The sequence below is a fragment of the Lissotriton vulgaris genome, chromosome 1_1 (assembly GCF_964263255.1).
Source record: "Lissotriton vulgaris chromosome 1_1, aLisVul1.2, whole genome shotgun sequence".
Lineage (NCBI taxonomy): Eukaryota > Metazoa > Chordata > Amphibia > Caudata > Salamandridae > Lissotriton > Lissotriton vulgaris.
This window is the reverse complement of record NC_141685.1, coordinates 766,641,044-766,658,228: the sequence shown is the minus strand read 5'-3', so window position 1 is coordinate 766,658,228 and position 17,185 is coordinate 766,641,044. Positions and strand designations below refer to the sequence as shown.

At 42.7% G+C, this 17,185-nt stretch overlaps 1 protein-coding gene across 2 annotated transcripts in view; it reads left to right on the top strand.

Annotated features, from left to right (window-relative positions):
* The window catches only part of LOC147747795 (dimethylaniline monooxygenase [N-oxide-forming] 2-like), a 311,008-nt gene that overhangs the window by 246,343 nt on the left and 47,480 nt on the right, over nucleotides 1–17,185 (top strand). For both annotated transcript variants that reach the window (XM_086955925.1, XM_086955917.1), the window contains exon 7: nucleotides 3,176–3,528. In XM_086955925.1, the coding sequence (XP_086812051.1) occupies nucleotides 3,176–3,528 (353 nt within the window). The remainder of the gene's footprint in view (nucleotides 1–3,175; nucleotides 3,529–17,185) is intronic.

Sequence of the window (17,185 nt, the reverse complement as noted above, 5' to 3'; positions counted from 1 at the left end):
GTAACAGAATACCCTTTTTTGTAACTGGTGTTTACATTTCATTATCTATAGTAGACATAAAACTACTCAATTAGTCCCTTCACTCCTGTCACTTCTTAAATGGCTAACCATTTACAGGCAGGAACGGTATGGGTGGAGTTAGTGTCAATCTTTGTGCAGCACACATAACTATTATTCACTCCAACCCCCAAAACTATACTGCTTTGTAATTATAGCAACAGTAACTTTACTATGCCAAACCATAAAATGTCAGCCCCAATATTAGTATTAGATAACGTGTACTCTAGTATAGTACCCCACGTACTGTGCTTAAAAAATCTCCCGACACATACATATGCACAGTGATCACAAAATCGTTAGGAAGCAATCCATGAGCATTGTGCTGTAAGTCACACTATGAACGTTTCCTTCCCACACTTCTTGTTAGCCACTCATATGGTGTGCGTATCACTGCTGGGGAATGCCACAAAAGTTAACAGAGATTACTGACAGGAATGCATGTCACTGTCTTCACTAATGTGAGTGCAAAATGGTGTGTGCATCATGGCTGGTGAACGCACACAAGTAAATGGATAGTATTCACAAGTGTGCATGTCACTGTCAAGCTCCAAACCCAGAAACAATAATACTGATAGTTGATGCTGACACAGGCTTGACCGCTAATGTAACAGACAGTCTTGCGCAGTCTGTCACTTTCCTTCTCCTCCCTGTCAACTCTTCCAATGAGCACTGTCAGGACCAGGAGAACCAGACCGCACTGGCTGCCTTACTCAACGACTTCCTTCTTCATGCACAGTTACACATGCCAGTTCTGGACATATGCTAGATGTTATTGCGCGTTACACTACCCAAACCAAAATGACTGCTTTGCCACTCCTGAGTTACAAATTCAATACTGAGCTACCCCACTTGACTGTGCCTCTGTGTTCCACCGTGAATGGTCCTCTCACATCACTGCAGAATTACCAGCATCAAAGATGTGAGGAATACTCCATACGCCAACTGGCTCCTTTCGTTCCTCTGCAGCTTGTGATGTCCCCCAAGACACTGCTCGCAAGAGCACACCACGAGTCACTACAAATTTCTCCTGATACCATCAACTATTACCACAGGCCATGATACCACAATGTAGCTCGCACCTTAGTATTCTCCAATTTCCATTGCACCTGTGCTGCTCCCTCAAAGGTCAAACTCTGTTTCTCATATAAGTTTTTTTTTTTTTTAAGTTAAGCATCTCTGATGTCCAGGGCCCCTTCAATCCGCTGTGTGTGATCATTCGCACAGAGTTGAGATCGTTGCCAGTTTGCATTAAAGATACCACTCCTGGTTAATGTGCAAAATATCCTTTATTTTCACCTCTGCCATGGCTGGGAACAGCAGGGATGCAGCTCCTTCCTTACAACAGCTCCAAGTCCCAACCGCCCTCCACAGAGCCTTCTCCTATCCCTCACTCTCCATTACCTCACAGATAGCTTACCTCACACATTCTACTGCATGCAAGCAGCAACAACACAAGGTGAGAGAGAAGTTCAGCAGAGGAGACATTTACATTGCCCAGAATCAGGCAATGGATTCACATTAACCCCTTCAGTGATGCGAACGTCCAACGGTCGTCGCGTGCACTACCTCCCCAGTGCTGCGCACGACCATCGGACGCCCATTCAGCACTAGTTCCAATGGACAGCGCAGCACTGGGGAGGGATATTTGCGCCGCATCAAAGGGGTTAAGTAGGATCTTAAGTATGGTCTCTTCTAAAGTTTTGTTTGAAGTCCTTCTGAAGATAAATATTGGCTTGGCCTGTCTGATGTGTACTAGAAGAATATTCCAAATCTTTGACACACTTCTTTCTCAGTCTGGGTGTCCATCTTAAGCAGAGCTTAGCTTCCATGTGATATGTTATTGTCAAGTATTTAAAGTGTATATGATAGCTATTTAGTTAGGTGGATCATTGTGCAAATAATGCATACAGCCTTGTAGGCAGAGCAATGTCCTGGGGAAGACAATCCAGTGATCTAAGGACAGATGTTTTCAACTAAACGTTGCTAGTAATAACATTGATACATGCCAGCCATAAGGGAAGTATGTGAGATTTGGTGAGCCCTTTTATGGAACGGCTTGGATACTCAACATGTTTAAGAAGTAAACGCTTGCGACTACAAAGATGTTTTAATTGAAATCTGGTGTTTGTGGTCAACTTTTTCACATGAATACCAAAGTGAAGAGTTTGTCATGTTTTACGCCAAAATCTTTTGCTGAGGTGATTGTTTTAGGTCAAAGACTTAAGTCCTTAACGTGATTTTTCCAGTCAGTGTGTAAGAGAAGAGGAGAAATAATGTTTCATATATTTCATCTAGTTTTAAATATCTTAAGAGGAGGTACGATATACCAAAGTAGGGATGCCCTAAAAATGGGAGAAAACCTGGGTAAATGGTGGGGTTTCCGGGGGCTGTGAGGGGGTATTGAAAAGGTGAGATGAGCACTGTATCCGAAATGTCATACCCTCTAAGATAACAAACGAGAATACTGTAAACAACTGGTCAAAATCTTACTTCTGTGAACTGTATCACTGATGTACTGCTGGTTTAATGTTGTTGCAATAGGGATTTATAAAATAATATATATATATATATATATATCTTAAGAGAGGAAATTAAGGTAATAAAGATGTTTGAGCTAATAATGGTGTATCTTCTAAATATTGTGCAAGGACATTTTTTTAACCCCTTCCATGCTGATGACGAACCCCAGCCGTCATGCACTACGGTGCTCGTGTGCTGATGACGGCTGGGGTTCGTCACGGCCCGCCCCTGTTCGTATTGTTTACAGCACACCAGGGGAATAGCGGCCGCATGGAAAGGGTTAAGAAGTCACCTTGCGGCTCCATATAAAGCAATAACAAAACAAAATAAAAGCAAGCCCCTGAGTAGCTAGCCCTAATAGACTCAATATACAATTTTAGTGGGAAATAAAGTAACTATCTATGCCCAATATTTCTCTCTTTTTATGGTATAATCTATGTGCAGTAAGCAATTACTTTATCCTAAAAAATACTCGCCCTCACCTATTTCCCAACAGCACTGGATACAAACGAAATTAAACTCTGGTCAGTATCGTAATTATATTTTCTTTAAATATTATTTCAACATCTTGTGCTTTTTTTCTTCCCCACTCCAGCTCTTTGTGGAAAGATCCCCTGGTTAGTGATGACCTACCACTCTGCATAATCAGAGGCTTTCTGTCAGTGAAACCAGGTGTGGCTGAGTTTGCTGAAAACTCTGTCACTTTCGAAGATGGCACCTCAGAGGACATAGACATCGTCATCCTCTCTACAGGATTCCTCTTCACTTTCCCTTTCTTGGACGAATCGGTTGTTAAGATCAGTAATAACAAGGTTTTGCTCTACAAGCAAGTCTTCCCACCAGAACTGGAGAAACCAACTCTGGCATTCATTGGCCTCATTCAGCCAATTGGATCCATCTTAGTCACCTCCGAGATGCAGGCGCGCTGGGTCACAAGAGTCCTCAAAGGTAGGTGAACAGCAGGCCAGTGTGCACCAGAAGCAGTAAACAATAGGAGGACTGCTGCCAGGCTTGCCTCTACCATAGCATTTGTTATCTGTTTAAACACAGGAGACTTTGTTGACGTAATTGGAGGACAGAGCTCAACATTTATCAATGTGCTGAGCTTCTATAATGTGGAATGAAACCTTTTGGCATCTTAGGTGAAGTACTTTTCTGAACCCTGCCCGCTGGTCAGTAGGTTTTGACTAATAACCAAAGTACATTAGTGACATGAAAATAAATGATATCAGTTCATCAGTCTTGGCCTATAACAGCATCATAGATGCAAATGATGTTTGGAAGCTTTATACATTGGCAGAGCGCCTGGAGTACAGCTAGGGCTCATTCCCCTCAGGGGAAAAGTGGGTGAGTCCTGGAGTCCTATTGCATAAACCTAATTCTTTTGACCTCGCGGTAAATAGCGGCCGAAATTTGCGCTTTCGCTATTTTAAAAAGTTTCAAGAATAGCATTTAAGGAATCTCTAAAAGAGATTCATTAAATGCTATTCGTCGCAAATTTGCGAGTTTCTAAATAGCAAATTTTGCATTTGGGATGATGAATGAGTCCTGGAGTCCTATTGCATAAACCTAATTCTTTTTCTCAATATGAAGGTATGGAGCCTGTGTCATGAGTGATCCTTCGTTTATGTTAATGTGTCTCTTCCCTGTTTACTGCTTAAGTGTTTTAGTCAGTGTTCCATTACTGTTCTATGAGTGACAGTATTTGGGTGTGCCGGGCCATAGGGTACTTATGGCCAGATTCATGAAAGACCCGTTTTGCGAGTCTGAAATAGCGAATCATAAGGAATAGCTATTACAGACTCGCAAAACGGGATTCATGTAGGAATCGCAAAATTAAATGCGATTCCTACAGATTCCTTATTTGCGATTAGCAAATTGCTAATCGCAAATAAGGAATACTCCCCATTCATTCCTATGGGCCTTTTGGCCAAAAGGCCCATAGGAATGAATGGGGAGTATTCCTTATTTGCGATTAGCAATTTGCTAATCGCAAATAAGATAGCGATTTGAAGGGTGCCAGGGGTGTCCAAAGGACACCCTGTAGCACCCCTTAAATGCACATTTCAAAAGGTGTTGCGCACACACATGTCCAAAGGACATGTGTGTGTGTAACATGCAACTTAGAAAAATGCATTTAAAAGCATTTTTCTAAGTTGTCGCTATTTACCACGAGGTTTGACCTCGCGGTAAATAGCGGCCGAAATTTGCGCTTTCGCAATTTTAAAAAGTTTCAAGAATAGCATTTAAGGAATCTCTAATAGAGATTCCTTAAATGCTATTCCTCGCAAATTTGCGAGTTTCTAAATAGCGAATTTTGCATTTGGGATGATGAATCCCAAATGCAAAAATTGTACTCGCAAAGTGCCAGATTCTCAGAATCTTGCCCTTTGCGAGCGCAAATATGATTGATGAATCAGGCTGATAGGCCAGGATTACGAATTTGGAAAAGCCATGCCCATAGTTGCAGTCTGGCTGCCGTGAGCTTGGCTGTCCAATAGCCATATTATGAGATTGTCTGATTGACTTTACCATTCGCAGAGTGCTGTGATTGATCAGGAAAATCAGCTCCAGTTGGGAGGCACAGAGGAGTCTCACTGCAACCCATATTACGACTTTACTTTCTGATGCGCCGACCTTTATGGTGGGACAGCCATCTTCAAGTTGGCTGAAACAAAGGACTTTGGATAAATACTCCCCCTTTCCTGTTCTTCCTATTAGAGTTCGCTGTGGATCCCTTTCTCCAGGTCCCCCTTTAACAACAGAATCTTCACTCTGAGGAATGTGACCCTGTTTGCGCAATATACAGGTAAGTGCTTTTTGTAGCATATAAACATTGCCTGGACCGCCTACATATGGGTCAGACTCCGACAATGGGTATGTGGTATTTTTCCACATGTATCATGCATGTGTGTGCATTCAACACATATGCAGCTGAAATGCACACACAGGCATCGATATGTATGGTAAACCATTCATCACTCACGTAAGGCCTCAGCGCCAATCCGCGGGCACCGCAGCCAACTTGTAATATGGTGGTCAGAAGACCACCAGCACTGCGGCCTTCTAAGGATGCAGCCGCGTCGTTCGGGTGGTCAGACCGCCAAACTCGTAACCAAGGTCATAGATGACATTTAGAAGACCATATTGGACTGCTCCATGCCACCAGCTGAACGGCAGTTGCCATTGTAACATTCACTTTGTTACAATATTGTTATCTTAGTAAACTAAGGAAGGTCTTGAGACTGAAGAGAAATGGTGGTTTGTGCATCATTTGTGAAGTAACTGGGAATAAAGTACCTAAGAAAAGAGACATGTAACTCAGTTGCAAAGAGAAATTTAGCAGCCCTGGAGACCAGCTTAATGCATAGTGACACACTTAGGAAAAAGCAACCTCAATTGAGAATTCAGACTTGAATCTTGTCGTGAAGTGAAGTTCCTGCTGTGAAAGAAAAGGGAATACAGCTGATAGTGTGACCTGATTCCAGAGAATGGAGCTGCACTGTTGGAGCTTCATTGCAGAAATTCAGCCTCCAAACCTGCCACCTAGATGTTAACTTGGCCAGAACCAGTGAGGGGTGCAGGGGGCTAGCAGGAACAAAACAAAGGTTTTCAGAGATGTTCTAGTTAGGAATTAGCATTTAATTTTTTTTTAAATTCACTGAAAAAAACAAAGGTTTCAGGGACATTATAGTTTGGAAGTTGAAGAAAAAAACCTTCGAAAATAATTGAAAAAACAAAAGGTTACAGGGATGTTATTGTTAGGCTCAGGTTTCACTCGTACAAAGTCAATGAAATTCAGCAGTTATAGTTAGCTGAGCTAACTTAACTAGCACCCCCCAGCAAAGCATGCTTATGACCTCACATATTATATCGCTCATGACACAGTGAGTGACATCACTGATGGCATCTCAAATTACATCAATGATGATATCATCCAGTAACTCTGGGTGTTTTAAAAAGGTTTATCAGTGTTAAATATATATACCAAGGTGTATTGGGAAATCAGTGGGTGTATGAGTGCCTGTTTGGATGATTCAGTGGGTGCGTGACTGACTACATAAGTGAGAGGTTAGGTATCTCAGTCAATGTATGGGTGAGGGCCTGGTTGTGTGAATGTCTGTATAAGTCTTTCAGTTGGTGTCTAAGTGACTGTATAGGTGTGTGAGTGGGTACATGAGTAGCTGTATTGTTGAGTGATTGGTTGTCTGAGTACCTGTATGGTGTCTGGGTGGGTGAGGGGGTGTGTGACTGCCTGTATGGATGAGTGACTGGGTGAATCAGTGACTGTATATGTTAGTGAGTACATGTTTGAGGGGCTGTATTGGTGAGTGAGCATGTGTGTGGCTGAGTGAGTGGATGTGTCAGTGGTATGTGGGTGAGTAATTGGGCTTGTAAAAAGCAGTATAGGTGAGTGATGGGATATATGAGTGACTGTATGGGTGAGTGAATGAAAGTGAGAGTCGATGTGTGGGTGAGTGTGTGCTTGTGTCAGTGACTAGTGTATAGTTGAGCGAGTGTGTGTTAGTATCTGTATGAGTAATAAGTGTGGGCTGAAAATTCGCTCCGCTCGCGGAATTTGCGGATTTTCTGCAATTTCGCAATCCGCCAATCTCGCGAAATTGCAGAAAAATCTGCGAATCCGTGAGCGGGACAAATTTTCCATGAAGCACTTACAGGGTTACAGCAGGAGCCCAAGTTAAAGCTGATTTCTTTGTAACCATTTACAAAATGGTTGCAAAGAAATTAACTTCAACTTGGGCACCTGCTGTAACCCTGTAAGTGCTTCCTGAGCGGCACCTCCAGAGTTCGTTAGCTAGCCTACTTGCAACTATTCTCTGACCCTGATCTGACCCTCGGAGCAGGGTCCGAGAATAGTTACAAGTATGGCATGAGGCTCCTGTCACAAAAATTAAACCTCAACAGGAAGCACTTACAGATATAAATAAAGCAGGTGCCCAAATTCAGTAATGTTTTAATCAGCCCAAAACATTAGTGAGCACGGTCGAGGCTGGGCAAGTGTGCATGCCTTTAACCCCGTCTCTACCGTCAAAAATTAGCTGTAATATTTCGGGGAGGTCTTTGCATCCATGAGTTTCTCGAGCGCAACCCCCGTGTAGTTCCTGTGGCCAGGAGGCTGCTTTCTCCTCACCTGCTGCCCTGCTCGCTCTCTGACCCTTTATACACAAGAGGCATGTTGACACGCATAGAAGCCCTGCACCACACACTAGCGGTAACAAACGTCTTTCCACCCTTTCCCAACTATGATGGACAGCTCACTCAAGGGACCTCGGCGCCTTTTGGCGTGGTGGCAAAGTCACAGGCACACATGGTCAGTTGAGACAAATCTTCTGGCCCTTTACGCAGCTACAGTGTAGGAAAAGCATTTTACATTTACCCAACGAGGTAACACTTACTGGATTAGCCAGTAGAAAGTACTCCAGTTGAGTAGAGGTATTGCACAAAATGGTGGCATCTTCGTGGATAACTATGCAGGGCAGGATTCATTCTGGCACGAGGCTCCTGTCACAAAAACTAAACCTCAACAGGAAGCATTTACAGATATAGCAGGTGCCCGAGTTGAAGCTCAAATTCAGTAACGTTTTAATCAGCCCAAAACATTAGTGAGCACGGTCGAGGCTGGGCAAGTGTGCTTTAACCCCGTCACTGCCGTCGAAAATTAGCTGTAATACTTCGGGGAGGTCTTTGCATCTATGAGTTACTCAAGCGTGATCTCCGTGTAGTTCCTGTGACCAGGAGGCTGCTTTCTCCTCACCTGCTGCCCTGCTCGCTCTCTGACCCTTTATACACAAGAGGCAGATTGACATGCATAGAAGCCCCGCACCACACACTAGCAGTATCAAACGTCTTCCCGCCCTTTCCCAACTATGATGGACAGCTCACTCAAGGGACCTCAGCGCCTTTTGGCGCAGTGGCAAAGTTACAGGCACACATGGTTAGTGGAGACAAATCTTCTGGCCTTTACGCAGCTGCAGTGTAGGAAAAGCACTATACATTTACCCAACGAGGTAGCACTTACTGGATTAGCCAGTAGAAAGTACTCCAGTGCAAATCGCAAAAAAATCCACGATTTCGCTGGAAAATCCACGAATTCGCAGATTCTTTTGTGATTTTGTGTGAATTCGCGGACCGCAGATCTGCAAAATTCGCCCATACTTAATGAGTAAGTGAGTGGGTGTATGGGTGTCCATGGGTAGGTAGCTGTATGATTTACTATAAGGGTGAGTACCAAGCTGTATGAGTAGCTCTATGGGAAATTGGCTCAGTGTGTGAGTGACTGTATGAGTGTCTGAGTGGATATGTCAGTGGCTGTATTAGTGACTGAGTGACTGTATGAGTGGCTGTATGGGTGAGTGAGTGGATGTATGTGTAGATCTATGAATCAACGAGTGGGTGTGTAAGTATTGGTATGGGTCTGTGAATGGGTTTGTCAATGGTTGTGTGGGAGTGGGTGTATGAAAGGTTCTATGGGGGTGTGAGTGAGAGTATCAGTGATTCTGTGGATGATGTCATCAGTGATGTCATCAGGGATGTAATTTGAGATGTCAACAGTGGTGTGATGAGTGATGTCACTGACCATGTCATGAGAGATGTAATATGTGAGGTTATAAGCAGTGCATTGCGGGGGGCTTGAGTTCTAGTTAGCTCAGTCTAGTATAACTGCTGAATTTCACTGGCGTTGTACGAGTGAAACCTGAGCCTAACTATAATATCACTGTAACCTTTGTTTTTTTCAATAATTTTCTAGGTTTTTTAAATTCCATTTCCAAACTATAACGTCCCTGTAACCTTTGTTTTTTCAGTGAATTTCAAAGGTTTTTAAAAATCTATTTATTTACTAAATATGATGTCACTGTAACCTTATTTTTTTAAGTGAATTTGTAAGGTTTTTAATATCCTATTTCCTAACTATAACGTCTGTGTAAGTTTTGGATTTTTAAGTGAATCTATGGGTTTAAAACTAGTAGGTGCATTTGCAGAGTGGTAGAGAAAGGGGATTGGGCCTCCGACCAGCTATCAGCAATCCTGCTGTCTGGGACTTATTGCTGATAACCACAGGCCTGCCTGACCCCCAAAAACCATCAGCATCCAAAGGGACGTCATCCCCCAACAAGTAGTGCACCATGAGGTGTGTTTGCTCAGTGGTGGAGAAAAGGGGTGGGTCCTCCGATGATCTCTCAGCAATCCCGCTTTGTGGGACTTACTGGAGGTAACAAGAGAGGTTCATGTCTCCCCAAGGGCCCTCAGCAACGTTTGCAGAGTGGTAGAGAAAGGGGGCTGGCCTTGAAGGACCTCTCAGCAATCCCTCTGTGTGGGACTTACTAGAGGTAACATGAGGGGTTGTTGGCCTGCAATGACCCTCAGCAGCCAAGGTGACTTCATCTTCCAGTAAGTTGTGCACCAGGAGGCCTCTTTGTAGAGTGGTTCAGATAGGGGGCGAGTCCTCCTGTGAATTCTCTTGGGGTCGGCATTTTTTAAATTATTTTTTTCTTTTTTATTAGGGGGTGGGGGCACGCAGCCCCCTCACTACGCCCATTTCAGCCTTGGGGGCCCCATACCCTTGGACCCAGCCTTTTTGTAATAGGGGAGTGCGCTACCAGGGCCAATGTTGGTCCTGGGGACCCCCGGGCCAAGCCATTACCAAATGGAGGCCACGGGTAGTGCGGCAGGAGCCTCTTGGCCCCCCAGGGTCCCTGAAAGCTCTCCACCTCCTGCGGGAGCCAGCATTGCTTCTCAACACAAGGAGCGGCAAAACCTGCAGCTCTCTATGTCTGAAAGCAATTTGTCTGTTTCCCTTTTCACTTGAAAGTAGGCAGAGAAACAGCCTAAAGCGCTGCTTCCCACAAATGAGAGCATTTTTCCACTCTCGCTGTCTGGAAGCGGAGAGTTTGGTGTGACTTGGCGGGAGGGGTGCGGCTCCTGCCAAGCCACAACAAACAGCTATGTCCTGGAGGTGGGTAACCCGGGCTGTAGTAGGAGCCAGCCCTGTGGGGTAGTGGTCCTCAGGTCCCCCCACAATAAAGTTATGTTGAGCGCCGGGTAGTTGGCCGTCCCTGGGGCTGTGGGGGGTCCATGTGGTCCGCACGCATTATTGTTATGTTTAGCCCTGGTAAGGTGGCTGTTCCTGGGGCTCATACATATTTTCTTATGCCCCAGGGAGGTGGTATCCCCAGGGCTATGGAGGGGCTGTGCAGCCACTCCACATTAATTTATGAAGTGGCCTGGAGAGGTGCCTGCCATTACTTAAAAACTGAGCCCCAATGAGTGTGTGTGTGGGTGGCTTGGAGGTGTATGACTCTGTGCATAGATGTGTGAGCAGTTGATTCACTAGATGTATGGGTTCAAAAGTGCATGTGGAAACAGCTGTATGGGTGGTTGACTGTGTGCATGAGTGTATTGGTGATTGAATGGATATCTCAGTGCTACATGTCAAAGTAAGTACATATGTAAAACACAGTACATGTGAGAGTTGACATATATTAATAACTGTGCATAAGAGCCAGTAAATGTGTGAGTGGCTGTATGGATCATTGTGAACTTGTATCAGGGATTGTATAAGAGAGTAAATATGTGTTAGTATATGTTTGAATAAGTAAGGTGTGTATAACTGTATAGTTGAGGAAATGGAGGTGTGATTGATTCTTTGCATGACTGACTAGGTGTGTGAGTAACTCCATGGATGAGTGACAGTCTGTAAGTGTCTGTTTACACTGATTGTATCTAAGGTTATATTAGAGTCTGAAGAGGTTCATTGTATTATCACATAAATTATATCATCAGTGATGTGATCAGTAATGTCAAATGAAATGTCATCAGTGATGTCATCAGTGATGTCATTTGAGATGTCATCAGTGATGTCACTGACCATGTCATGAATGATGTAATATGTGACATCATCAGCAGTGGATTGCGGGTGCGCGATATATAGTTAGTGCAACTAACTATATATGCGAATTTCAATGGTTGTGTGTGAGTAAAATAAGGTTTTGTAAATGCTAATCCCTAACTATATATGGTCTATAACCTATGGTTTTTTCAGTGAATTTTCAAGGTTTTGTAAATGCTAATTCCTAACTATATATGGTCTATAACCTATGGTTTTTTCAATGAATTTCAATGGTTTTTTAATAGCAAATATCAAAAGCTGTAAAATGTATTCTTCTTTTAAATGAAAAATATATTTTATATGTTTTTATTATAATTGTTTTATGCATCTGCCAAACCCTGACCTCTTAATAGTGCACTGTGGTGGAAATGATTTTGTGACTATGACTGGGGTTGGTCTGGAAATGCTTTTAAAGGACAGCTTTCATCAATTGATGACACTTTTTCCCCAAACTGCCTTGGTATATTCCAATATATGCCAAAGACAGAAATGGAACTGGTCCAACCAATTTTGTCCACAACTTGAGAAAGCACGGAAACATGTGAATAAATCTCTTTCTGCTTACATGAGAGACTTTAGAATGGGTTCAATATACAACAATAACTTGCGTTACAACATGCAAGACATCTACAGAGGAGATGGTGTGCACTTCTCAGATGAGGGGAATAGAATATTCCTCCTGAATTTAAAACTGTGCATTGGAACCTACTTGTAGGTACCTAAATAAGCCCCAGAACCCAATAGCTCTTTTCAGAGCTACCCTACTTCTGATCATTCTAAACGTTTATCTTTTTCTAACTTTTTTCACTATTTTTCACCAAAGTACGCTCCCCGGTTCGCTTACCGGTGCGCGTACCGGGCGCTCCCCCGCGAAATTTTTCAATTTTTATTTTTTTATTTTTGCATATATCAGCGTCCTAAGCCCCCCTCAGAAAACCTAGAGGCTCACAAAGTGTCTACCGTGCCCCCTTCTACCCATTCCGAACATTGTTTCCCCTCCATCTTGTGTCTCAATTCTACCGATACACAAAATGGAGGACTCCCGTAACGCTGCCGGTACGCGTACCGGTGCGCGAACTGGTAAGCGCTCGCTAAAAAAAGGTGGGAAAGTAATTTACAGAAAAACCACTGGAGACACTTTCATCAAATATAGAATAAGCCCTACTACATAGCAGTCCCTACCATTTACCCAAATTTGATGGAATTCCATTGAGAAAATTATGCTGTAGGACTGACTAAATATCCTGAGGTAAATTACATGACAGAAACACATATGAAATGTTAGAATTGACAACCAATTAAAATGTTACTTTCATTTTCTACTATTATTTCAAGACATTTGATTGGTTATGTACCTGAATATATATTAAGAAAGAGAGAGAAACACAGCCATTTTGACTACTACTTCCTGAAGTACATTTCAAGAGCATTTTGACTGTGAACTTTAACTTCTTTTTCAAAGGTACGATATAATTTTAAAAATTTGAAAGGAGAACTATGTTATGCACTTTAAATTAAATAAGGAAAACGTTTTCAGATAGTTACATACTGTCCCTCTATAAGAGTTAGTCATTGAGAAAGACTTAATTATTTAAATTATTGATTGAGTTAGGCTTCTGTGGTATAATTATGAATTTACTTAGGCTTCATCACAGGCACTTTTTAATAGTTCTACTTCCTGCCTGAAACCATGCACTGCCCAAAGATGACTTCACTGTTAAAAACTCACAAGCACCTGTCTGAACTTAAACCCAACTGTGCCCTATCTCCACTGATATATTTTATTTTATGCAATTTACAGCAAGAAAATGGAAGCACAGCCAAAAGAAAATACAATTTCATTTGAAATTAAGATTGAAAGCAATCCAAACCAAGAAAAAGAAGAACTAGACTTTATGGATGAATCAGTAGACCAAGAATTATTAAAATGTGCTGAAGAATGTGAATGTGATTCTTGGAATGAAAAGGAGGACATTCCTGATGATTTAATGTTACAAATTCTCTTAGATTTTGAAAAATCAGAACAATAAATTAAAATTTTAAAAGTTAAAATTGTTTGAGACATTATTCTTTTTAATATGAAAATTATGAAATAGTACCCAAAAAGATAAAATATAAACTGAGACTTAAAATATACTGTGCAACTTTTTTTGTGTTACATAGTAAGTTTGCTCATAGTTACTTCCTTTCTCCCACTATATTATCTCCAATGTGTATTTAACATCTCTTTATCATCTCCTGCCTCCTTGTTCTTTTTGCTTTCCTCACAGACTATGCTATGAATTCCATATATCACAATAACTTCTGAAACAACATGCAAGATATCTACAAAGAAAAAGTTGTATATTTATTTTTAGACTCTGCATTGGTACCTACATGTTGGTACTTAAATAAAAAAAATTTTAAAAAAAAATACAACAAAAAGAACAATCAATAAACATACAATATTTGAACATTCTTTCATTCTTTTTTCCGTATATTACGCTCCCCGGACCGCTTCCCGGTGCGCGTACCGGGCGCTCCCCCCACAAAAAAAAACGATAATAAAATTTTTTTTTTTTTGCCGCGGGGCCCTTTTAAAGCCCCCTCATCAAACCTAGGGGGTCAGGGAGGATGTACTCTGCCCCCTTATGCTCATTTCCCACTTAGTTTTTTTCCACCTCTTGTGTCTCGATCCTACCGAGACACAAGATGGCGGCCGCTCCGGACTGTTTAGAATGTTGACAGTCACCGGGGAGCCAATCCGCTTCTCCTTGCGAAGTTCCGTTACGCATCAGGTACGCGAACCGGGGCGCTAACCGGAGCGCTGTCACAGATATATCTGTTTTTTAAAACGTTAATTTCTCAAAATCCACTGGAGCATATATATTGAGACATAGCAAAGGCACGTCGGGCAAACCATATCTACAATTTTGCCAAGTTTCGTGTAAATCCATTCAGCCGTTCGAGCTAAAAGTGATTCCAACCGCCCTATGGAAAAATGAATGTGAAAAACGCATTTTGGGACCCCCCTTTTTTCTCTGCCCCCCCCTTGACGAAATCCCCCCAAATTTTTAGGGGCTGCTCAGAAACAAAATGTGCCATTTTCCTGAAACTTTCAGCCAATTCCGTCCCCAAACGCCAAATTTATTCGACATAGAATTTTCAGAAATCCCATAGGAAAAAAATCCTAACTATATATACCTACTGGCGACCGCCAGTAGGTAATATATGTATATATATATATATATATATATATTTATCCAACAACTCCTCTTCCCCATCAGAAAGAGTAAGGGACACAGCGGGGTACTTCAGGACGTTTATTGTGAAGGTACGGCATGACCGGTTTCGGCGTTATGCCTTCTTCAAAATGCCTCAGTCCAACACAAACGTTCCCAATCAGTCTCTATAATGGGCTCCCCCTACCATGTGATGAAGGGCCCAGCTGAAACACATTTACGCATAGGCACCAGGACAATCCTTGCCACAGACTGCTGGTACCAGAATGCACCTCAATGCGTTGAAATGTGCTTCAGTGGGAAAGTCCAATGGAATTTCGGGGAATAAACGTCCTCGGGTCCCCTACTTCCAAGCCTGCTATTTCCACGTTGCCATGGCTTGAAACACGAGGCAATGCAAGCGTCTCTCCGGGCAGTCCCAGTCCACCATCTGGCAGCAGCTCCTTTGACAGACGCAGGTAAGCAGGCGGGCTGTGCAATTCCGATCCCTCGGATATGTAAATCAGTTTCCTGCATGCCAGTGTTGTGCACAGCCCGGATAGGAAGGGTCCCTTAAAGCGCGCCACAGGCTGCGCGCATAAAACATCCAACAACTCCTCTTCCCCATCAGAAAGAGTAAGGGACACAGCGGGGTACTTCAGGACGTTTATTGTTTCGGCGTATATATATATTTATATATATATATATATGTATATATATATATATATATATATATATATATATATATATATATATATATATATATATATATATATATATATATATTTATATACTAGCAGCCCGTCCTGACGTTGTCCGGGTATAAATTGCTGCCGGCCAGTTGTATATTGTTTTGTAGGATTTCGTTTTGATAGCATTTCTTATCTGTGACAGGCCTGTGAAACGCTCCGATTCACAGTGCACTGCTGATGCACTTAAGAGTGCGCGTTCAGTAGTGTGTGAACTCAAGTTTCCCTACTTTATTTTTCCTTGCAATATTATATGGCGCGAACTCGACAACATGGCATGAGCACAATTTACATTACAGAAGAACACATTCATTTGTGGTAGGCAGGAGGAGACAAAGCGATTTGCCTGGAATCACAGGATGTTGAGCTGATGCCGAGATTCGAATGTAGCTCCCAAGCTCTAAAGTTCGCAATTCCAGAACTTGTGGCGGCAGATGTGTCTAAAAGTGTATGTTGGAGCTGGCCATCAATGAGAGAGACCTGTGCATTTTTCAAATGGGTGGTGAAAGTATGTTGCTGGAGATGTGGGCCGCCGTGCCACCAACGTACTTACCGGAGGAGGGTAAACATCCATTATACCGCAACTTTCTTTCCGCATACCATCACTCTGCATACTTTCATTACGAAAGTACCATGACTACGCAATGCCATTATAACGCATGGCATTACACTTTATATGATTTTACCACGCATACATTTACAACGAAATTCGTTGTAAATGCATGAATGGTAAAAGCATGTTTTTTTTTTAATGTTTGGATAAGGTAAGTATGGATATAGGGGTATATGTTTTGGGGTACTGAGGTATATGTTTTGGGGGTGTTTAGGTATTTTAAGGATTCAGATATAGTTTTGGGTTATGGGGTACAGGGGTATTTTTAGGGTTCAGGGCTAGGTTTGGGTTTTGGGGTGTAGGGGTATTTTTAGGGTTCAGGGGTAGGTTTGGGTTTTGAGGTACAGGGGTATTTTAAGGGTTCAGGGCTAGGTTTGGGTTTTGGGGTACAGAGGTATTTTTAGGGTTCAGGGCTAGGTTTGGGTTTTGAGGTACAGGGGTATTTATAGGGTTCAGGGCTAGGTTTGGGTTTTGGGGTACAGGGGTATTTTAGGGTTCATGGGTAGGTTTGGGTTTTGGGGTGCAGTGGTATTTTTAGGGTTCAGGGCTAGGTTTGAGTTTTGGGGTACAGGGGTATTTTTAGGGTTCAGGGGTAGGGTTGGGTTTTGAGGTACAGGGGTATTTATAGGGTTCAGGGCTAGGTTTGGGTTTTGGAGTACAGGGGTATTTTTAGGGTTTAAGGATAGGGTTGGGTTTTGGGATACAGGGTAAATTTATAGGGTTAAGATGGCTTAGTGTTTAACCGCATCGCTGTGGCGGCTTTTCCCGCTGTGTGCGGCAAAATTCAAAGTGCCGTTTTACATGACGATCTGAGCTCGTCATCAGCACACGACTACCGTGGCTGATGACGAGCTGAGCTCGTCATCAGCAGCGAAGAGGTTAAGGGTGTTGGAGTATTTTAAGGAGTAAGGGTGGGTTATGATTATGGGGTGCAGGGGTATTTAAAGGGAGCAGGGTGGGATTAGCACACAATATGAGACATGGCCAGGTCGGAAGCCGAACTGAACGTCATCTAGCCTGGAATTAGATTCCAGGAACTGCGCCAAGGTATTGCTGACTAGTCGTTCAATGATTTTAATTGGGTAAGGTAGGAGAGAGATTGGTCTAAAACTGCCAGCGTAGGACAGGTCAAGTG